The sequence below is a fragment of the Maniola jurtina genome, chromosome 20 (genome assembly GCF_905333055.1).
Source record: "Maniola jurtina chromosome 20, ilManJurt1.1, whole genome shotgun sequence".
NCBI classification, from domain to species: Eukaryota; Metazoa; Arthropoda; class Insecta; order Lepidoptera; family Nymphalidae; genus Maniola; species Maniola jurtina.
The window spans coordinates 6132580-6156559 of NC_060048.1; the positions used below are offsets into that span (position 1 = coordinate 6132580).

Sequence of the window (23980 nt, forward strand, 5' to 3'; positions counted from 1 at the left end):
AAGTTTATTTTATAAAAAAAAACTCTTATGTTGATGTCAATTTAAAAGAAATAAAAAGTTCAATATGCCTAATTTACCTATTGTATTAAAATTGTTTCTAAGTGATTCATTTTTTACATAACTGCCCAAAAAAGGGCAATGTTTTCAGGGTTAATGTGTTATGTAAGTTTCTTTTTTCCCATAACTTCTAAATGCCTGCACAGATTTAGATGTATGGGGTATTAATAGGATCCTTACATCATCCCGAGTGACACTGGCTATAAATTAATTATTCTTTAGTTCGTTTTTGGCACGGCAGCCGATGTTTAATTTTTTTTTAATTGCGCCTGTTGTTTGCTATTTGCATTGAGTAATTGAGCAAACTATACAAACCACACTGGAGTTATTGGATGAAATTCTCGGAGTTTGTCACCTTGACTTTTCCGGTAGGGTGGTAACTAGCCACCGCCGAAGCCTTCAACCAGACCAGACCAGAGACAATTTAGATATTATAAATTGTTTCGTTTGTGATTTGAATCAATTTAGAATTTTACAAGGTACAATTAAGAATTTTACTTACAAGCTTAAAATCTCCTGCCGCGGCCCACTACAGAGAACTACTAACGTTTATAATAAAATCCCAAAATACATAACAGATGAAAATAACGATACGACCTTTAGGCGAAAACTCAAACAATGGCTCACACTAAATTGTTTTTATGACATAAATGAACTTTTTTCGTAACTAACTGCACCTACTTATACGTATATGACCTCAATTCCACGATAAATTATGTACTGTTTGTTTTTGAATCTGTAAACTTAGTTTTAATTTGACATACCTATTACTCACTACATGACATACCTACAAATAGAAACTATTTATTTAATTTATTTAGCGTTACTAATTTAATAATTTAATAATTATGTAACATTAAAATTAATCTCAATTTATAATGATTGAAATGATTGTGTATAATAAATGTAATTAATATATTGTAAATTGCGATGCCCTGACAGGGCGTCATGTAACTATACTTATTTAGCTTTAAGTTATATAGTTATTAGTACATGACAGCAATGAAATAAATAAATAAATAAATAACCCCCGACAAGTGAAGGTTACAGTAACTAGAAAAGAGCTGATAACTTTCAAACAGCTGAACCGATTTTCTTGGATTATAGCTAAGAACACTCTCGATCAAGCCACCTTTAAAACAAAAAAAACTCAATTCAAATCGGTTCATTAGTTTAGGAGCTACGATGTCACAAACAGATACACAGATACACATGTCAAACTTATAACACCCCTCTTTTTAGGTCGGGGGTTAATAATGTGTACCTATGTAATATGTATGTAGGTAGCGAAGTAGATACCTAGATCGTTTTAAATTACGTGAAGGGCACGGACAACGTAAATCCAATTATAGTGGACATGGTTAAGCATCTGCATGATTTAAAAGCAGAGAACCCAGGGCATATGGTTGGAGATAAAAAGAAAACTTTTTTACTTTACGTTTAAGCTTCAGACATCGTTAACAAACACTATAATTAAAGTTAGTAGAATAAGATTATTTTTAACAGTTAGTATGTGATAAAGGTATTTTTTTATTTATTTATTTATTTAAACATTACTTAATGCTATGACAATTTTTTTTTTGGAATTCTATAAGTAGATTCTACGTGAATTAGTAGGCAACCTGCCTACTAATTAACGTAGAATCTATTTCTTGAATTTGGGAAATTTGGAGACGAATAGGTATCAAAAGAAATAAAAAATAAGAATCATTTTTTCGTATAGGTACATATAATTACTAATAATGTGGCACAGGACTTCGCCCGCGTAAAATTATGTTTGTCCGAAAATCCTGTGTTCCCGTGTAATCGCTTTGATTTTGCCGAGATAAAAATTAGACAGACTAACAGACTGACAGACACAGATTTCTATTACTTACATAATAGTATAAATAACATTTAGGTATACTATTATATAATAGGAAATACTGCAAGAAATTTCGATTTAGTAAATCCTTGGCAGTGAATTCGACCATAATATGCCAGTGATCTTGCATTCCTGATCTAGACCGTTTAAGGTCAAGATGTGGCCTCTGGTTGGCTCATGAGCTAACGGCGATCTCGAAGCTTAGGTACCACTACAAATACGAAACGCTGCAGTCAAATAACAGTGCTATTTTCTAAGCAAATAAGACTTGCATTTACTCGTAAGATAGACGCAGCATAGAATTAGCTTAAATGTCTAGATAAGCATTAAAATAAGCTTTTACCTGTGATTTAGTGTATGTAGATTAAAGTTTTTAAAAATCCCGAAGGAATATTGAAATAGACATGCCTACTTACCTACATCGATGTATACTTATATACATTGATGCATACCTACTTACATACATCGATGTTTACCTATTATAGTACAAGTACGCTGAAATTGGTGTGTAATAGAAATGACGTTATTTTTCTGTCGATTCGAAGCGCCCGCGCCCCAATGAACGGACTGGGAATTAAAATTGGTAGGTGATATGGTGATACGAAGGTAAAGGTCAGTGCATAGGAAACTTACAGACTTGCACGATTTAACTATAAGCAGACTGACTAATATTTATTTACAGCGCTTGATTACCGATTGGAACTCAATATACATAGATATATAGATTTACCTTGTTATTTCGAGCGAAGCCGAAAGAAAAAACTAGTAAAGATTTAAAACAGTGTAGTGTTGTGGGAGAACCGAATCCATCTGGAAAAAAGCACTATGCAGATCAACAAGACCAACTTTTAACAGGCAATAAAGATAAAATGAATATATGCACAAATGTGTATCAAGGGCGAGAGGCATAAAAATAACTGCGATCGGCACTTAATAAAGCACTTAAGATGTTCATTAGCCGCACCCAGAGTAGTGTTGTGCAGGGCATGCTTTCAAAATGAGAACAGGCTCATAAGTATGAACCGATTCTTTTTTATCAGGAGCGTGCAATGTTCGTTTCAAAGGATTTAAGGAGTGTAATGTATGTAATGTTAGTCCGGTAAAGTTCTGAGAAATCTGAAAAGGTTTCTGTGGCAAAACTGATGATTTGAATTAAAATTGTCACACTTACATTTTTTTTGATCACAGAGATGTGACAGAGATGGCCTGGATATATTAGTTATACTATTTCACTAGCTTCTAAAGTAAATGCATATCTAAAAAAAACAAAGAAATACGAAACAGGTGGGCCGGTAAGAACTGCCGGTAATGCTGATAGTTAACTCTAGGTGATCATGAGCTATGAAATGGTTCTCTGTGGCTTAGTAATATAAATACCGATAGTACAATGTTAAACATACTACAATGTTTTCTTCTTTCATAGCTTCTTTTTTATAACACTCGTCATATTGATTTGTTCGTATAAATGTAGCCTATGTCACCCAGATCAGAATAACGAATCGATTGAAACCTATCTACCATTAAAATCGGCTCACTAGTTAGATGGATATACTTAAATTAAAACATAGATATACACAGATGACAGACTGGTAAAATCATAACCATGCATTTTAGCTTTGTCGTATCTAGTTGGGTAAAAAGAGCCAGTGAGCTAAAAAAAGCTAACTAACAAGCTCATTAGTTAGTTCTTTAATATTTGCTTACAACACTACTTCAGAATCGTTGGATCGATTTAATGCGTACGTTTCGGGTGCATCGTCGTTTGTCGAAAGTGTATCGTTAGCAGTTCAAACATCTAATGGAGTTGTCAGATTGCGCAAGCAGATGAGAACTGCGTGGGTCCAGCGATTAGGGGTGTCGCAAGGAGGAAGTTATTATAAAATGTATTAGCAAATTCAGTTTCACAAAATATACATCTCCTATAGAAAGATTTTACTATAAAATAACACCTCCTAAAAAGGAATTATAATTATAAATTCTGAAAATAAAGAACTTAGGGACGAAAAAACATTCAGCTTAGTAAATTACAAAAGGAGTCAGCATGTTCGTCGGCAGACGTGGTCTGGAGTGGAGACGGTGAGCGCAGGGTGGGACGACCTCCAGCCCGCTGGACCGATGATGACCTGAAGAAGGTAGCGGGGAGCGGGTGGATGAGGAAGGCGGAGGACCGTGTTTGGTGGCACGCTTTTGGAAAGGTGATGCCTATGTCCAGTAGTGGACGTTTACAAGCTGATGGATTGGAATGGAATGTTCTTCAAGCTTCCGTTTTTCCCACCAGCTTCAATATTCAGGCCTTCAAAAGAAGAATAAATAGGCATCTTCTAGGTAGCCGCGCTGTACTTTGGGTTGCATTATAACCTACTATTTAGTATTTTGGTATCATTACAGTCAAACTTATGCCTATATTTTTTTAAATAAATAGCTATGTTTTTCTACAGAGGTAACCAGATAGATATTCACACACAACATTCACTGATCAAAAGTGATCAATTTAGATAGTACTACGGCAGATACATAAACAATGCTCAAAATTAATACAATGAGAAACAAAAAATTCTTACCTACTAGAAAAAAGCTTTCCTAAGTTGACATCCCTATTAAAGCGCACAAACTGAGAAAGTAAGTAAATTGGAAAGACAAAGTAACAGTTATGGTTTGACACCCACTGGTTCATCTTTAGAGCAGATATGGGAATTAGGAGGCTTTTTTTAAATTGCTTGTCAGTTATAGCAACAAAAAAGTCAAATATAAAAAGATAAACTGACTAATTGAATGGACTGCTCAATCTGATGGATTTAGAGATTTGAAATTTTGCATGTAGATTTTTTTAGGTTTCCACTGAGAAAGGATTTCCAGAAATTCTAACCGACCGAGGCCGGGCGGGTTTCTAGTACCTAACTGATAAAGCTAACATAACTGATAAAGCTAACATGAACATTATTTATTATGATTTAACGATCTGATAACGGTTTACAGAGTTCTAATAGGCTAACTGGGATTACAAAGTTAGTGGAAAATAAGCTATAGACATATATATAGCTATAAACATGGAATTTATGAGTAGGTAGGTTTTTTAATGACTGTAGTTAGGTATTCCAATTTATTCATTTCCCCTTCATGGAGTGAAAATTTCTTGCAATGATCATAAGAAATTTATTGTAACGAATATTATAACAAGACCAGCTTATGCCCGCCACTTCATCCGCGTGTACTATACAAATTGCAAACGCCTATTTTACCCCCTTAGGGGTTGAATTTTCAAAAACCCTTTCTTAGCGGATGTCTGCGTTATAATAGCTATCTGCATGCCAAATTTCAGCCCAATCCGTTCAGTAGTTTGAGCTGTGCGTTGATAGATTAGCCAGTCAGTCAGTTAGTCAGTTTTCCTTATATAATTAGTTTTTTCTTGTGCTTCGAATGCCATCTCCTTTCAGAGTTTTTCCACCATTCACCACCAGTCTAAACAGTGCCTTTAAAGTTTAAACTCATGTTAAACCACTCGCAAGGGTTTAAAGCCAGAATATTAAGATACAGGATAGAGTAGATCAGGTATTTAGTATTTATTTGTTTTATTACCAACCCTTTTTATAATAATTTTTGTTTCTTTACTATCTAAAGATATTTATTTATCTAAAGGTATTTTTTTAACAAACTACGACATTTCGTTCTTACCGACGACATGTAAAGTCTTATGTAAGTGGTTAGAGCTCATTACACTCTCCGTGAGAGTCGTAAATTGTATGTACAATGGTTAGACTGACAAATTGTCTATGGATACGAAAACAGCGGCCGTTCTCTATCGCTAAACAGATAATTCGAAATTGGATCACGTTTCACGTGGGGTTCACTCTTTTTGTTCTAAAAGGCCGCTACAATGCCCTTAACGAGTGTGAAATACATATAACAGGGGCTGTATTAGTTAACAGCAATGCATGCGCATAGCAATGAGAGTTAGTTATTTGTTACGAATATGCAAGGTTGCAAAGTATTATTTTGGCGTGAGAGTTTGTATTAAATTCCGAACCAACGAAGGATTCTTAGTTGTTTGAGGTTTATAGAGCAAGCACACTTTGATTTTGCTTAGACTTAGGATTGAGTTGAAACGAGACAGATTTTTGTGAGAGATATACATCTGTCTCGTTTCTTCTTCTTCTATCTTAAGTCTAAGCAAAGTCAGAGTGCACGCTATAGATTTCATCCTAAGGTTGAACTACGAGCGAAGCGAGAGCAAATCCTGAGCGTAGCGAGGAATTCAGAATCACGGGCGTGAATATTTGCAATCTGAGACCTAGATACACACGAAAACTTTTGTTATCTAAAAGTGTGCCGAGATTTTTGGATGGCAAGCCAATACCCAATATACTATTATTATAATTATGTAACTTACCTCTAAATATGTATCATTCGCATGCGTAATATTGAAATGAGAGTATATGAATAGCAACCCTGCAGATAATTGTTATTTACTGATGTAATGAACAAAGTGATTAAGATGAATCGGTAACTTTGATCGTCTAATTTTATAGCGACTGTCATCTGATTTATGTGATGAGTAACATTGACGCTGGACTACTTATTAAATTCCGATGTAGTTATATTCAAACAGTTTAAAATAAATCATTGCATTACGTATAACTTGTAGCCGCTGGTGCCTTCGTTTCCATGGAAATTTAAAATATCGGGCCTTGTTCCTTGTCTACTATTAAGGAAAGCTCTGTGCAAAATTTCAGCTTTCTAGGTCCAAGGGTTTGGGCTGAACATTGATGAGTTAGTCAATGAGTGAGACAGGGCTTTCTGTAAAATAATTATACAGGGTGTAACCAGAACGCTGTCAAATACTTAGCGATATTAATATACTACCTTACCACAATCACCATTGGTCTTATCTTGTACTTTCAGTATTTTTCAAACCCGCAATGTATAGCGTGCAAAACTCGGGTCAATGCCCCACCCACGACGCGACATTAACTTCGAGGGCCTATTTACTGAACGTTCGTTGACCTCTAGCGTCAGTCAGGGTTTTATTTTCAATATATTGTGAACTTTTAAAAATACAGGATACTGTCTTTGTTTTTGCTAGCGTTTTGTTTACACCCTGTATAGACGTCATTATTTAAATAATGAAACTTCCTCTGGCAGTTGGTACGAAAATAGTATTTACAGTCTAACGACTTTAACGGATTAGGTTAGGACCTAACTATTCTAATTTCAGTATTGTAGCTTTCATTTTTGAGCTAATAACGTCTAAGTAGGCATCTACTTAACTGCTCCAATTTTTAAAATATCATTTTATTTCGTTTACAGGTTGGTTGTTGTGATGCAGCTCGCAATTTTTACAACTGCAACCAACGTAACCACAGATTCATCACAGGTGAGATAAAAGCTTTAAACATAATTGACAATATGATTTGATATACTTACTTTAGTTTTCTTTGGCCGACTTAAAAGAAAAACAAACCGTAGAAATCTTTTCTGAGAAACGCGTAAGCGACGCGTTTTAGACCTTTTGGAGTTAGTTTTTCACCCGTCACCGCGATTGTCAGTTCACCGTGGTAACAAGGTTCTATGCGTGTATTGTGCGCTTTTACGTATTCTAGCGGGAAGCTACTTATTTACCTTTTATGTCAGTTAAGAACAATAGATCATAGCTGCCACTACGAAGCGAAGAGACAAAGTTTGAGATGACCTATAATCTAATACCCATCAATACGTATACGAGTATAACAAAATGTTAACAACGAAATCTAGTTCCTTAAGTACCTATAACAGAAACACATGTTTTACGCGTTTAAACGCTGCACAAAATCTTTAAAAAAATAATTTACGTTTTATTTAATAACTAACGAATTCAGGAACTCAGTTCTGTCTTCTTTTTGAGTTTTAGAATCACAGCTGTTTTTTGTTTTAATTTCAGGTGTCAGAAAATTATTCAGCAGCGCTCTACGCGTGGAGTGCGTGGGGTAGCTGGAGTCCCTGTTCCAGGACGTGTGGTGGCGGTGTGTCGGTGCAAGAAAGGCAGTGTTTACCCAGGTATACCTATGGATTGAAACCAACAACGTACTTATGTATCATTTTTGACTCAGGTGGCTGAAATGGATGAGAAAGGCAATGTATAATAAAAGCGTCAGCACTCAGCTTTGAACGCATAAAGGCTGTTGGGGTCAATGTCGATGAAAGCGGTTGAAAGATCTACCTTCGTTATTACCTACCGATACCCAACATCTTTATCCTTTCTCTAAATGGCTTACGACAAAAAGAAGAATGCTACGTAGGACTATATACATAGCAATTTTTTTAGAAATAGCAGTTTCTTAAATTCTCATGTTTTTCTACGATAGGTACGACAATTGAATTTTTAGAAAAAGGAAGACAGTAATAATTAGCATTTGCATCATAATTTGATTTACCAACCTTGAACATAATGACGAATCCATATTATGGTTATATATCTAACCATATCTATCTATCTATCTGAATTGTGTATGTATTTATATCAGTATATCTCCAAATTGGTTCACTAGACTTTGCCAACTTTTTCCTGTCGAAAATATCTAAAATGCTTTTATTTAACCATCTCGGAACAATGCTTTTTTATTTTCGCAGTATTTTCCATTTTAAACATTTCTACTTATATGGGTATTTTGTTTAAAGTAGGTGATGACAAAGACATCTACTCGTACAAGTAAAACAATATGCTTAAAACCACGGATAACAAAATTGTATGCTTTACTAAACAAGGCGGTACTAACACGCTCAAGGCGTGCTATGGTGGATAGAACAAAATTTGTTAACACCATACATTTACATGCCCATTACGGCAATTCTGTTTTAACGGGTTACACCTTCAATCAGTGAAGATAACAATCTAAGGCTAAGTACACATTCACTTACAACACTCTTTAACGCTAGTAAGTCTAAAAGCTCGGTAAAAGTTACATCCAATAGAATGCGGTATATTAATTCTCTATACAGACATTTGCAAATTCAGTAATAGGTACCTATACTCATAGACCTGTTCCTGTTTGAAAGTTCTATCAAATAATTTTGAGAAGCCATGAGTTGCGTCACTCAGAAAAGTAGGTATTATTTAATTAGTTTTAAGACTTATTAGAATGCCCTCCCAAAACCTACGCGAAGAACATACATCCAACGCGAGGTTATCCGAGAGTTTTAATCTAAAACAACTAGTGGCAAATTAAATTATTTAATTTGCCACTAGTTGTTTTAGATTATTATTATTCTCACTTATTATTCTGTTCCACGATCTAAATACCGAAGATATTCAATAATCGCTCCGAATCTCGAATAATAACCTTTAAAGTCTTCAAGGAAAAAGTGAATGCGACCTAGGCAAGCGCATTCTTATCTAAACCTCATAACTTCTTTCCACCTTCTTTCATAGTCATAAAGTTAAAAAAGAATTGTGTTCAGCTGAGTTAAATAGTTTGGTGAATTGTGCGAGAGACTCGCAAATAGTGCTATAGTTAAGATAGTAGCTAAAATGTCGCCAACAGTCTGTACTGGTGCTTACACCATGCTTAAATAATAAATAGCTCTTTTCTATTTTATAGCTAGTTACTTAAGTGCCGTTATCAAATTATGACATTAACGTAAAATTAAGCAATTAATTCTAATGCAATTAACTTTGTACATATATGTACACATTTTTAACGGAAATCGATAAATTATGGTGTACTTTGTAATTATTTTTTTATTGCAAGATAGGCTTGTGCTTAACGTGTATTTGCAATAAATAAATTATGATTATGATTATGATGATTATGATTGACAATAGGCATGCCTTATGGAAACCAATAACCGTCAAGTTTTTAAGAAAACTTTAAACAAGTGTAAATTAAAAATTTTCAACACCCCGGACAAATCATTTTTAAATAAATAATTATGTATATCTAGGCAACGTCCATTTTGACAACTTGACATTTGTCAATTGACACTTGAATATTATGAACCTAACGGTTATCTAACCTTCTTTTCTACAAGAAAACTAGAAAAGAGCTGATAACTCTTAAACGGCTGAACCAATTTTTTTAGATTATAGCTAAGAACACTCTCGATCAAGCCACCTTTCAAACAAAAAAAACTAAATTAAAATCTGTTCATTCGTTTAGGCGCTACGATGCCACAGACAGATACACAGATACACAGATACACAGACACACAGATACATAGATACACACGTCAAACTTATAACACCCCTCTTTTTGGGTCGGGGGTTAATAAAAAGAGCTCGGTTGAAGCGCACTTGCCTAGAGGATATCTAATTATTTAGAAGCAGGCGTTACTTTGCGGAAGTCCATGATAGGCATAGGTACTTACAAGGATTCAAAAGCTTAATTTGCTATAATCCGATGAAAAAGGCAAATTTGTATGGTACGACATGCAGCATGCGACATGTACCATGTAGGTACCCGCCCTCCCACTGCTAAGCATGCAAGAAAAGCCAGGCTCAAGTAAATGCACTTTGCAATACTACATTATATGGCTCTGGTATCGGAGCGAAACGTGCGTCGAGTGTGTTCTGGTGGATTTGTGTGGTGTTGCGTAGTGGTACTTGGGGCTTGCTTGGTGGCTGGCTTTTCCTGCGTGCTTAGCAGTGGGAGGGCGGATTGTGCATGTCGCATCTGGATGTTATACACGAAAGATTTGTGTACGTGGCAGGATACACGGACTTCACATTTCTTAGCAGTTTGATGTTTCGGTTCTAAGAATTTGGTTTTCAGGGAAATGCATATATACCTACCTTCCCCTGACTTAATATTTTTTCAATTTAAAAAGTTACTTATACCCTTAAATTATACTTTTAGAAAAACATTGTTATTCGGATACATTATGTCTGCATAAAGACTGTTAAGTACCTGTATTTTGCTTTTTAATATACCCAATAACCTTAAAAGAGTCATAAATAAGTTATTATGTAGACCCGTAGTAGAGCTTAAATTTTGCTTAAGTATAAAGCAGTTTTGCCCAGGTCAAAAGGTTAAACATGGTGCGCGACACTGGTTGACGATTTTCAATTTTAAACTTTATATCTTTCATAGTAAAGTTCATAATAGCTTTATTATATTAAACTTGGTGCAACGTTCATTGAACCAAGTAAAAAGCTTTCACTGTAGATCGTAATGTTCAAGAAATAAAGGTCTAATTACATTGAAAATCAAAATGGGATTAGCGATAAAGGCTTTTCATCTCATAATGCTAATCGCATATTAACCAGCACACGCCGCATTTGCTGCATTTACGAGTATGTGATGATTTGCCGCGATTTTTCATTGCTATCCATGCAGACCTAATGATGTCTTTCAAAGTTTGAAAAAGGACCAGTAATTTGTGAGAATGCATATCTACTTCGATGCCAGTCGCATTTCGAACGAATAGTGTATATAATAGGTTACTTATTGGGTACTTACCGAGTTCCTAGTGTAACTTTTCAAGTTATCGTTACTTTGATGTCCCTTTATTTTACATGTAAACTCACACTCAGAGTCCTGATTTATTTGGTTGTCATCAACTGACAGGACTCCACTGTTGGACAAGCAAGTATGAACTTCCACACGCTATGGTCTTGCAACGACTGAACCCAGCGGCTCCTTGAGACTCGTTTGATCTGGTCTACCCACTTAGTGGGAGGTTTGTCAATGCTGCGTTTTCCGTTGTGAGGTCGTCCTTCCAGCCCTTGGAATCACAACGTCTATCGGTTCTTCAAACTATGTGCCATCCACACATTGCCACTTCAGCTTCAGAGTCCGTCGTTGGCTTTTTTTGTGTTTGTATTTTGGTCCTTCTGGATCTCCTTATTTCTGCCAAACCTACCAAAAAAGCCTTTGATCTTGCGGCGCAAGCTGTTAAGTGTGCGGTCAACTTTAAGACCTTTTATCTCATAAAAGGTGTTTAGGGTTAACCTTGTAACAGGTTGTTTGGGCTTCGATTGTAGTAATCGTGATTGACACGCATGACTCTCTTGTAGCTAATGAGCTTGCAATTACTGTCGATTTTGTTCGGCCATTGTTTAAAAGCTGTTGGTACGAGTTGGGCGAGCATGTTCAGATAATGCACTTGGAAGTTGGGACATTGTGTATAGGGTTTATTTTGTAAATGTAAAATGTAATTTCATCATCACCGTCGTGATAAACCCATCGCCGGGCCACTACTGAGAACAGGTCTCTTCTCAGACTGAGAAGGGCTTAGTCTATGGTCTGCCACGCTGGCCCAGTGCGGATTGGCAGACTCCACACATCTTTGAGAACATTTTGATGAACTATCAGGCATGAATGTTTCTTTACGATGTTTTCCTTCACCGTTAAAGCAATCTTTTTAATCGCCAAATAACTTTTATCTGAGGAATAAATTTGACGTTTTGATAGATGTCCTCGATGTCCTGTACAAAAACTGCCAAAACCTCAAATTTATCCCTCAGATAAAAGTTATTTAACGATTGAAAAATCGAGCCATAAACGTACATACCTAACTCCGAAAAGTTAGAGTTGCAGGCCCACTGCCCAGGATCAAACCCCCGACCTCTCGAATAGAAGGCGGTATTCTAACCACCAGGCTATGACCACTTATCAGATCATCAGCAGTTGCTATTGCAGTTCTTAGCAGTCTAGGGAATCTAGGCACAAATGGATTATTTGCTAGAATTTAAATTATAGTTTTTCCGCTGAAAAAAATTAATTACTCAGGCGATAGTAGCCAACGAGCACCCTAAACCACAAATGGGGTTACACATTTGACCCAACATGCCAACGCCTTGGCCCAACATGCTGGCCCAACGTGTACTAAGCCCTTTGTACTTATGAACTCTTCAACTTGGCGCTGTGTAAAGGCTGGTGCACAATGCGCGTGACGTATACAAGGCATTATAACAGGAGATTGATTTAAATGCTCTTTGTTTAGGTTTAATTAATGTCAATCCATGTCATTGAAGTTATTTAGATCGTGATACAATGACATCATGCATATGTTTTGTTGTACAAATCTGTACCTAAATAACTTTTGATGTTCATACAAAAGTTTAGTAATAAAAGCTATAAGATAAAGAAAAAGAATGTTTTTTTTTCATATTAGACAAATCTTATACAATTGTATTTTACAAAGTGAAGACAAATTCATTCGCTTGTATGTGTGACTCATACGCGTAGCGACATACACTACCTCTACCTTTGACACCTAGGAGCGTGCTTCAAAAAAGGTTCAAATCAGTTAATTTTTAACCCCCGACCCAAAAAGAGGGGTGTTATAAGTTTGACGTGTGTATCTGTGTATCTGTCTGTGGCATCGTAGCTCCTAACTTAATGAACCAATTTTAATTTAGTTTTTTTTTTTTTTGAAAGGTGGCTTAATCGAGTGTTCTTAGCTATTATAATCCAAGAAAATCAGTTCAGCTGTTTGAAAGTTATCAGCTATTTTCTGGTTACTGTAACCTTCACTTGTCGGGGGTGTTATAAATTTTTAATTTACAGTTGTTTATGTCGTCAACTGAACTAAACAACATACAGAGCTTACATTCCTTGTTCTAAGGTGGTAGTTTTCGGTATAATTGGATCCAATTAATTTTAATACACCTGCATTGTTCGCGCTGAGGAAAACCAATGCCAGTCCAGCAAATTCATGGCCAAGCATAGTCTGTCTTGTCATCATTAGCATTTAGATAAAATCATCGTAGCCTCAAGATTTAGTGACCATTGTAAAGACCTCTCACATTAATTTCCTGCAGTATGACAAATAATTGCAAGTACTATACTTACAAATGCAGTTAGGGATAGGCATGATTGCTAATTTTAAATCATTTTCATTTGGTGAAAAAAACACAGTGATTTCACAGGTGATTTTTGATGGAAAGTGATTTTTCAATTTTCGCTCTTACAATCGTTTACTAAATTAATATGATCAAAATCAATAAATAGCATTAAGTGCTGAATAATTTGCAAGTTGATTTTTATGGAAAGTGATTTTTGTACATTTTGTAAGTGCTCAAATTCGGTATTCGTATAATTTAATTGAACTAGATATTTTTCCCTATCGAACGAGCAAAATGTGAGTGTTTTCGCTCTCTCGTTCTTTAGCTCGGGTCGATGACCATGCGGACGCAAAATTTACTTAAATAATAAAGAGGGATTATATAAAATATAATAATTTTCAGACTTTGTGAGATTTTGCTTCGTTAATATTCACAGGGTATTAAGATAGCAAGTGCTACATATGAAAAAGCTTTTCATGTGATTTTTCATATGCTATCTGTGAAATGGTCCAGCTCTAACTGCAGTATGCAGTATCACATTTCACATAGTACACCTGACAGCAATGAATGTGTACGTTGAACGAAAACGCCATGACGCCTCCTCCATTACGCTTATCAGATGTGAATACCAGATACTGCGGGCATCACAACCTGTTTTTGCACTTAGGATGAAGTGTGATAGTGCTTAATTTATTCTATGTCCATTAAAACTTGCAGAATTTTTCTATTTTAATGAGTATGTATTATGTGGCATTAATTTAGATTGTTTCTATAAGAATTCTTATAGGACAGACTATTAATTAATTATTTATTATTCCATATCCTCACTTCTCAATTTATTGTGTTAAATTATGGGGAATAATTAGAGAAGCTCATAACAGATTTGGCCGTAAGTCAAACTACAAACCTTCGATCTTGGCGATCTTGAGTCAAACTTTGGTGAGGCAAAGCTTGGACGTTTTTAGCGCTATCAAAACCCTTGTCTATGGCTTGGGCTGTAAAATTCCGGATCGGATTAAATATTACACTTGCATCTTGTGCTATTAAAATAAATAGTACTGTAACAAATTAGTCAAGTGCCTATTGTTTATCTCTGACAATATCACATAAAAATATACTATGCCATTATTAGACATGAGACATTTACTACATTGTAAGTAGTCCATTTAGTTACTGTAAAGATTTATGGAGTGCCTAAGGTCTCCATTAAAGGCTTAGTCAACTAGCACTCAAAGCTACACGAACTATGTTGGCAAATCAACCCATTAAAGTAAACAGACCACGAAAATACCGTTACTTTAACGATCCAGACTATTTGTTACTAGTTGCTCAGAAGTCAGCAATGAAAGTGTACCATTGGACCACAGATAATTTTAACAATGCAAAGGATTAAAGGCTCATTTTCATTGGTCGATAGGAAACGCATTTGGGATACGCACGATTTCTAAAAGGCATGCATGTTGCATACTCAGGTAAGGAGAACGATTTTCATTGGTCGATTTAGAACGCATAAAAACACTTGTCATTTATTTCAACCTGTGTAAGTCTATTTATTACAAATAAATAATTTAGCTATTGGTAATTATTTGAAAATTAACTGGTGATATTGGTTAGATACAGTGCATTCCACATCGAAGAATCAAAATTGACGGAGATTTCTAAAAAGCATGCTTGGGCCTATGGCATGTTTTTTAGAAATCTCCGACAAACTGCACGCGTTTCATAATAACCAATGAAATTAAACCTTTGTGCAAATACGACCAGTTTCGAAGTCCTGTTAGGTAGATAAAAGGTAATCAAATACAGTCAATCTTATAATTACCCGGGGTACGCTAGTCTGAGACCGCGAGATATAAGGCTCTAGACCGAGTATGGAGGAAATGAGAAAATGATATGGTTAATCGATTAAGATAAGTGTTTCTCTATAATATCGCCTGTGAACTAACTACCCAGTAGGTACTAACTCAATTTTGGGAACTTTACAGGATGAATGAAAAAATTGGTTTCCTTCAGCTAAATAGTAATATATACTTATCTATCAATGTATAGTTCGCGTCAGGTCGACATGGCAATCGGGGTATGAGGCGAGGGGACGCCCCCCACACTCGCGGCTGTACGGGTGTGCGGGGCGTCTTTTTTTTTTAAATTATATAGACTAGCGCTTGGCTGCAATCAGACCTGCTAGCAAGTGATGATGCAGCCTAAGATGGAGCGCGCTTGCCTAGAAGTCTCCACCCTGATTGCCATGTCAACCTGTCGCGAACTATAGGTAAACTAGATAACTTTCGTGAACTATGACACTGTGGAGTACGAAATAGTATAAAGAGAAATCATCAAAAATTTGAGACAGAATATGTGATGTTGCCAGTCCATAGTCAATATGCTAATTTAAATGATTGATTCGCGTATGACCATAGAACAAGATTTAAGCACAGAACTGTCTCGAATGTGTTAACATAAAAGAGATAGGCATGGCAGTTGCATTAGTCCAAACATATCTACCTCTATTCCTAATTGGCTGTTATAATGACATGTGAAGTCATAGGTTATATAAAGGTTATAGCCACAGCCCATTTCTGCCGTTGTTGCACTGATTGTGCCTTGGGCTGATGTTTGATCTTATTCCATACTAGCTGATGCCCGCAGCTTCGCCCGCGTGGATTGGTCAGATCCCCTGCAGCATCAGGATTGAGGAGTTGGACTCCAAATTTTTTAGGAAACAATGTCGCAAAGTTCCTGTATCGATTAAAAAAGAAATGACACAAATCGGTTCAGAAATCTCGGAGATTTCGGTGTACATAGGTAGAAAAACACAACTCCCTTTTTGAAAGTCGGTTAAAAAAGTAGCCTATGTTACTCCCTGGTCAATTCTCTACTTGTCTCTCAAACTCCCGTCAAAATCAGTTCAGCCGTTCCCAAGATTAGCCTTTTCAAACAGACAGACAGACAGACAGACAGACAGACAAAAATTTTAAAAACGTGTGATTCAGTTATAGTATCGTTCAAATAACCATATGACCTTAATATGCGGTAGTTATTTCGAAATTACAGACAGACACTCCAATTTTATTTATTAGTATAGATAATAGATTAGATAAGCAAATCCATATATATGTATTATAAAAAACCCGGCCAAGTGCGAGTCAGATTCGCGCACCAAGGTTCCCGTATTCGGATATTTTTTCCGATTTTCTGCAGGATAAATCAAAAACTATTTTGCTTAAAAATAAATAAAAATCATTTTTAGAATTTAGAAGTAAAGCCCTTTCATATGATACCCCACTTGGTATTGTTATCTTACTTTGAAAAGTTAAACACATTTTTCTGTGATGTAACCACAAATTCACGGTTTTTAGATTTAATCCTTTACTTGTGCTATAAGACCTACTTACCTGCCAAATTTCATGATTCTAGGTCAACGGGAAGTACCCTATAGGTTTTCTTGACAGACACGACGGATGGACGGACGGACAGACAACAAAGTGATCCTATAGTGGTTCCGTTTTTATATTTGAGGTACGGAATCCTAAAAATTAACCTTTGTGTGTCCAACAAAGCCCTACCGCCAAGCGATTAGCGTTCCGGTACGATGTATGTAAAACCTAGTAAGGGTTTCGGGGTTTCATAAATTCAATAAATAATAATAACCGTTATTGGACGGATAGGGCTAAACAATAAGGGTTCCAAATTTTACTACAGAACCTTAAAAATAACAACAATTATTAATTTACTAGCTGATGCCCGCAGCTTCGCCCGCGTGGATTGGTCAGATCCCCTGCAGCATCAGGATTGAGGAGTTGGAATCCAAATTTTTTATGAAACAATGTCGCAAAGTTCCTCTATCGATTAAAGAAGAAATGACGCAAATCGGTTCAGAAATCTCGGAGATTTCGGTGTACATAGGTAGAAAAACACAACTCCCTTTTTGAAAGTCGGTTAAAAAAGTAGCCTATGTTACTCCCTGGTCAATTCTCTACTTGTCTGTGAAAATCCCGTCTAAATCGGTTCAGCCGTTCCGAAGATTAGCCTTTTCAAACAGACAGACAGACAGACAGACAGACAGACAGACAGACAGACAGACAGACAGACAGACAGACAGACAGACAGACAGACAGACAGACAGACAGACAGACAGACAGACAGACAGACAGACAGACAGACAGACAGACAGACAAAAATTTTAAAAACGTGTGATTCAGTTATAGCATTGTTCAAATAACCATGTGAGCTTAATATGCGGTAGTTATTTCGATATTACAGACAGACACTCCAATTTTATTTATTAGTATAGATATCCCAGTACGAGTAGTAACCCAGTCCGGCTCCTAGTTCATTATCGCACGAAATAAATTATTTAGAGCACCTCGGGGGAATAAATTCCTTCATTAAGCGTATTTCTGTAGTATCCTGCTGATAGCGGCCAGGTTGCCGGTGTTACAAACCAGACAAATTAGCTCCGGCCTCATTTGTCACGGCTTTAAAGGCTTGGGCAGACACAACGTACGGCGGTAATGTGTCCGGCGCAGCTCCTAATGTTAGAATACAAAGAACCGTTTATTAAGCTTCGTTACCTGGGGTATGCAGTGTGGACTGTGGCGTGCTTCAAATAATATATTTTCCTTCATTCCTTACATTGTTTGTATTTACTTTGCCAGAATTTTTTTGCGGTTGCGGCGAATGAATCTTATAGTTTATTGTTTTACAAATAGTAGATACACAGGTTCGGAATACGATTTCTACTGCAAAAATGTATTTAAAGAACACCACATACCTACCTTGTGTACAGCGTGTCGACGAAGGCGCACGATTGCAGCGGGTTTCTACCTAAACTCCACTCGAACCCCTTTAAGTAGTTCCTTGTTATCCAACTTCTACAAGCAGCGTTGGTCACCCAAACCACGCGTTCTATTTGACCAAGTCCTTGACAACAGGAGGCACATTTCTTGGCTGAGTAATAACAGAAATGAAATATGGTATGATCCTTAGATTTGAATTACAATTGCTGTGGTCAGTCCATAAAACTGTTGGATGTTACCTACTGTGTAATATGTGATCTTGTATGTGTCTATTATAGAACATGTTTAGGAGATTCATTCAATGAAATGGACATAAATACAAGTACGCTGGAATAGGGGTGCCATACAAAATGATAGTTATAGCCACCTTTCAAACAAAAAAAAACTAAATTAAAATCGGTTCATTAGTTTAGGAGCTACGATGCCACAGACAGATTCACAAATACACGCGTCAAACTCATCACGTCATACCCCGACCCCTTAACCCCAAAAAGAGGGGTGTATAACACCCCTCTTTTTGGGGTGTATAACACCCCTCTTTTTGGGTCGGGGGACACCCCTGTTTTTGGGTCGGGGGTTAAAAAGTCTGTCAATATGCTCCCGTTAAAAGGATTACACCTCTTCTTTTTGAGTCGATTATAAAACAATGTTCGGGAACATTGAATTATTATTGTATAAGTATGTATTCTAAATAATATTCCCCCAATTCTTTATTATTGGGAAGCATAAATCTATAGATATCGAAACAATTAATTAATTCTTTTTTTCTATGGACTCGAATCCTTCAAATACGCTTGATAATATCTAAGTATCATTAAATTAGATTAACGGGGTTGGAGTTATTTGTATCCCGGCTCGTTAATAGCATTGCAGGACCCTTTGATGTTACCGCCCTCAACGCCTTGTTTCACTGTTAGGCATCAAGTGGTAATTAATAAGAGAGGTGTGATTTATATGATTTATGAAAATAAATACGATAAAAAGATTGTTAAGTACCTTTATCCTCTTAATAATCTTTTTAACCCCCGACTCAAAAAGAGGGGTGTTATAAGTTTGACGTGTGTATCTTTGTATCCGTGTATCTGTCTGTGGCATCGTAGCTCCTAAACCAATGAACCGATTTTAATTTAGTTTTTTTTTGTTTGAATGGTGGCTTGATCGAGAGTGTTCTTAGCTATAATCCAAGAAAATCGGTTCAGCCATTTGGAAGTTATCAGCTCTTTTCTAGTTACTGTAACCTTCACTTGTCGGGGGTGTTTTAAATTTTTAATTTACACTTGTTTCGAAGAATTTAACTAACTTAAGTTTAGCCTCTTAGTTGTGGTAATCCTTCCCTAATTTCTAATTTATAATATTTTGTTTCAGATCTCGTAACCTGGCATTAGTTCCCAACACCACTTTAGAGACCCCAACGATCAGGGTTCGTGTGACCAGAGAGACGTCGCAAGACTGCCTAGGAATATCCAAAAGATATCACGAGTGTAATACGGCTGTAAGTTTAATGAATTACTAGCTGATGGCTTCGACTTCGTCCGCGTGCATTTAGGTTTTTCGAAATCCCATGGGAACTCCTTGATTTTCCGGGATAAAATGTCGTCTATGTGCTAATGCAGGATATTATTATCTATCTCCATTCCATACAGTCAAATCCGTTAAGTAGTTTTGCGTTAAGGAGTTACAAACATACACAGTACACACACATATACACACAAACTTTCGGCTTAATAATATTAGTGTGACAAGTTAGAGAGAGCCCGCGAGGGCCAGACCTTCGTTATTTTATAAAAGCTGAAAGTTTCTCTACGTATCCCAATACAGGGTGGAACGATCAGCGACTATAAAATTTAGATCATAGTGGCTTTGGGAGATAACAGATAAAAAGGTATAAAAAATGTCTTGCATTTAATTTTTTAAGAGCGATTAACTGCAAAAGTAGTTTTTGAGTTAAGTAGTAGTTAAGTACCTAATAAACACAGGAATTTTCAAAAACTGATTTTTCATGTAGTTTTTAGTTTACTCCGAAATAGAAAACTTTTTTAAGAAATATCAATTTTTCTAAATTCCTATGTTTTTGGCGATAACTCAAAACTACTTTTGCAATGAACCACTTTTACAATTAATCGACGCAACTACTATGCACGTATGCGTTTGAGACATAGGCTACTTTTTATCACGGAAAATCAAGAGTTACCCCAGGATTTTAAAAGCCTAAATCTACACGGGCTGTTTACATTGTTACCAAGGTGCGAAAAGCCGGCGGGGGCTTTTTGCTATGAACAATTATTATTATTGATAGGGTCCACTTAAGTCGTGCGGCCTATTTCGTTGGTTTCGGCGTGTTTCCTGTTAGGATTGTATTTTAGAAACAGTCACCTTAATCATAGATTAGTGAATAATTAACCATTAACCTTAATCCGTGTCCATAACTAACAGGACTTAACCATGACTTAACCTAACTTATACCAAAGGCTTGCTCTCACGTTCAGTAGTACATAATAAAATAAGGAGAAGGTTAGTTCAATAAGGCAATCTGTGAGCAAGAATGTTAAATGGGCTGGAGTTAGATTCGATGTGATAATACCTACTTAGTTATCAAGTTATACCTTACTGGTCATTGTCTGCGACTTTGTCCGCGTGGAAAAAAAAGATGTCCCGAAGTTTGATCAGCTAGGCAGTCCCTAAATTCAAATCCGAAGTTGATTTTGCTTGTGCTACTACAATTACTTATGTATTACTATTTGCTACATCTAAGTTTGTACCACCCACTGGTTTGGAAAGCAGATTCTACTGAAAAGAGCCGGCACAAAATTAAGCAGTTTTTCTTTTCAAATTGTGAAAAGTTACAATGATCTCTCAGACACTACAGAACTATGTGAAATATTCTCTAACAAAAACGTGAAAAATAATAAAAACTATGTAGCGGTGAGTGTGGGTGCTTAAAAATCTTGAAATACAGTTATTTGAAGATACAAAATAATCCACGCATAATTATCTATAAGCTTACTCATAATCGTTAAAATAACACACTAGCTAGGTACCTCATACTTACAGTGTTTCGCGCCGGTTAGTGGTGATTATCAAGAACTTGTACACTTATGTACAGAGAGATGTCTCATGTCAGATACTAGAGAAAATAAGGTTTCGCAAAACGGCCTGAACTTAGCTGGTGAACAAGTGAACCATTCTGTACATTGCCACCGCACGTGCCTTTATTCTTTCACTAAAGGATGCCCGCGATTTCGTCCGTGTGGATTTAGATTTTTATAGATCCCGTGGGGACTGTTTGATTTTCCGGGATAAAAAGTAGCCTATGTCCGTCCCCGGGATATAAGCTAACCCTGTACCAAATTTCGTCAGAATCGGTTACACTGTTGGGCCGAGAAAAGGTAGCAGACAGACAGACAGACAGATACAATTTCGCATTTATAATATTAGTATATGGATAGTATGGATTAATTAATTTATTTCTACTACCTTAGTAGTATTATGACGTAATTCTTGAGACGCAAAACTTGGCGAGTCGTATGCTACATTGAGAGGCCGGTACGTGTTTTGACGAAAAAACTACAGTTTTCTTAATGAACACACAACTTGTTACAATAGGTCTTATCCGAAGAGAAAAAATCGCACGTAGACTAGCCAGTAAAATATTTCTGTACCTTACTTTACAATATTTCAATATTAATGGGGTTAGATTTGAGGGCGCTAAATTGACGCCCTGATCCAGTGCTAAGGCGTCATCATGTCTCCACCTCTATGGTTTATAACGCAATGACTATTTATGCAAATTTTAATTTATTTACCTTTTAAACTCTGTCAGGGACTGTTTACAGTATTTTGACTTGGCACAAATATGAATGTATTTTCCGATTAACAAAATGTATTATAATTTCCGTCGATGTTCAAAGTTCAATGAATAAAATCAAACCAAAAACCGAGCACTAATAAACTGTAGATATTTATTACTTAATTAATACATGATAAACATTAACAGCTTCGTTAAAAAATCTATTTAATTAAAACATTAGATAGCTATATTAAGATTAATGAGCTTATAGATAAATAGGAACCCTCGTAGCTTTAGTTTTAAGTAAACGTAATTAACAGAGCTCTCTCCGTCACTTACTCCATACAATCGTAGTTCCCATTTCATTTGAATATTAAGCAACCAAAGTCCATGAAATTTTGCAGACATAGTCTAGAAACTAATATCTGTGTCTGTGGTGTTTTAGATTTTTCTAAAAATATGTAGTTTTAAAATTACAGGGGCTCAAAGATTTGTATTTTTCTTTAAAAAAAGGCCCAACTTTGTGCTCGTTTTTCTAGACAACGAAGCAATTTAATGAAATTTGGAAAAACCACAGACCTAGAAAATTTAATGAATATTATGTAGTAAAAAAATTATCGTTATATATTTTATATTGTTATAATTATGTGGGAACTACGAAAACCAGAAATTACACCCAGAAATCTTGAAAATTTCGTGCTGTCTCGATTTGTGCAAGCGGGGTGGTGAAGTGCGGGGGACGACACGTGAAACTGACAGAAACTGACAGTCTAAACACACGGGCCACATTTAGACTGCACCCAACTCCAAACTTGTCGATAGGTCTAACTAAATACACTGGTACATTTCAACTTGCGTTAGACGTATGCGTTACCTACCGTTATGCGTAGACGTTGCCTGTAGATAAAAATATGTCTCATGTTTGCTGGCAATAGCGCATGCATCAAACCCTGCAAGTTGCAACTCTCTTGCAACCTATTCCTCACGCAATACGCACAGCTTTAATATTATAATTTTTGACAATGTATACTATATGTAATGCCATATCACAGGTCACTCTCTGATTTATTGCTAACAATTTACTTCCAAATGCAAAGAAATCTAAGTGTGTTGAATTCACACTGCCCAATACCAGGACCTTAAATGACATAAATTCATTGATAAATAATCATATGTTGAAAATAAAGGAGAACCCCGTGTTTCTCGGTATAATGTTAGATGCAAAGCTTCTATGGAACACCCACATATCAACACTTGATGGTAAACTCAGCTCTGCTGCTTACACTGTTAGAAAAATTCGACAGGTACTGACGTGGAAACTGCAAAAATTGTATATTTTGCTTATTTTCACTGTATTATGTCTTACGGACTCTTGCTATGAGATAAAGCGGTAGATATTGAGAAAAAAATGTATTACAGAAAAGGACAGGACGTGCAATTTATAATTTAAAACCGCGCGCTGCCATACAATAAAAATATAAGGAAATAAGTACCTTATCTATTATCTTATAGTAGCTTCTAAATATATTTACAACTAGCTAATGCCCGCAGCTTCGCTCGCGTGGATTTAGGTTTTTAAAAATCCCGATCCTTTCATTTCCCAGAACAAAAGTTGCCTCTCCGTAATAGCCCGTCCCCGGGATGCAACTTGTTTCTGTATCACGTAAGAATATTTAAACGGATGATCCTTTTCAAATCCCGAGGGATCACCAGGATTT

At 36.2% G+C, this 23980-nt stretch overlaps 1 protein-coding gene across 2 annotated transcripts in view; it reads left to right on the forward strand.

Annotated features, from left to right (window-relative positions):
• LOC123876016 (thrombospondin type-1 domain-containing protein 4-like) overlaps nucleotides 1-23980 on the forward strand; it is a 100595-nt gene that overhangs the window by 33088 nt on the left and 43527 nt on the right. For both annotated transcript variants that reach the window (XM_045922156.1, XM_045922157.1), the window contains exons 3-5: nucleotides 7226-7292; nucleotides 7836-7951; nucleotides 19841-19967. In XM_045922156.1, coding sequence (XP_045778112.1) covers nucleotides 7226-7292; nucleotides 7836-7951; nucleotides 19841-19967 — 310 coding nt within the window. The remainder of the gene's footprint in view (nucleotides 1-7225; nucleotides 7293-7835; nucleotides 7952-19840; nucleotides 19968-23980) is intronic.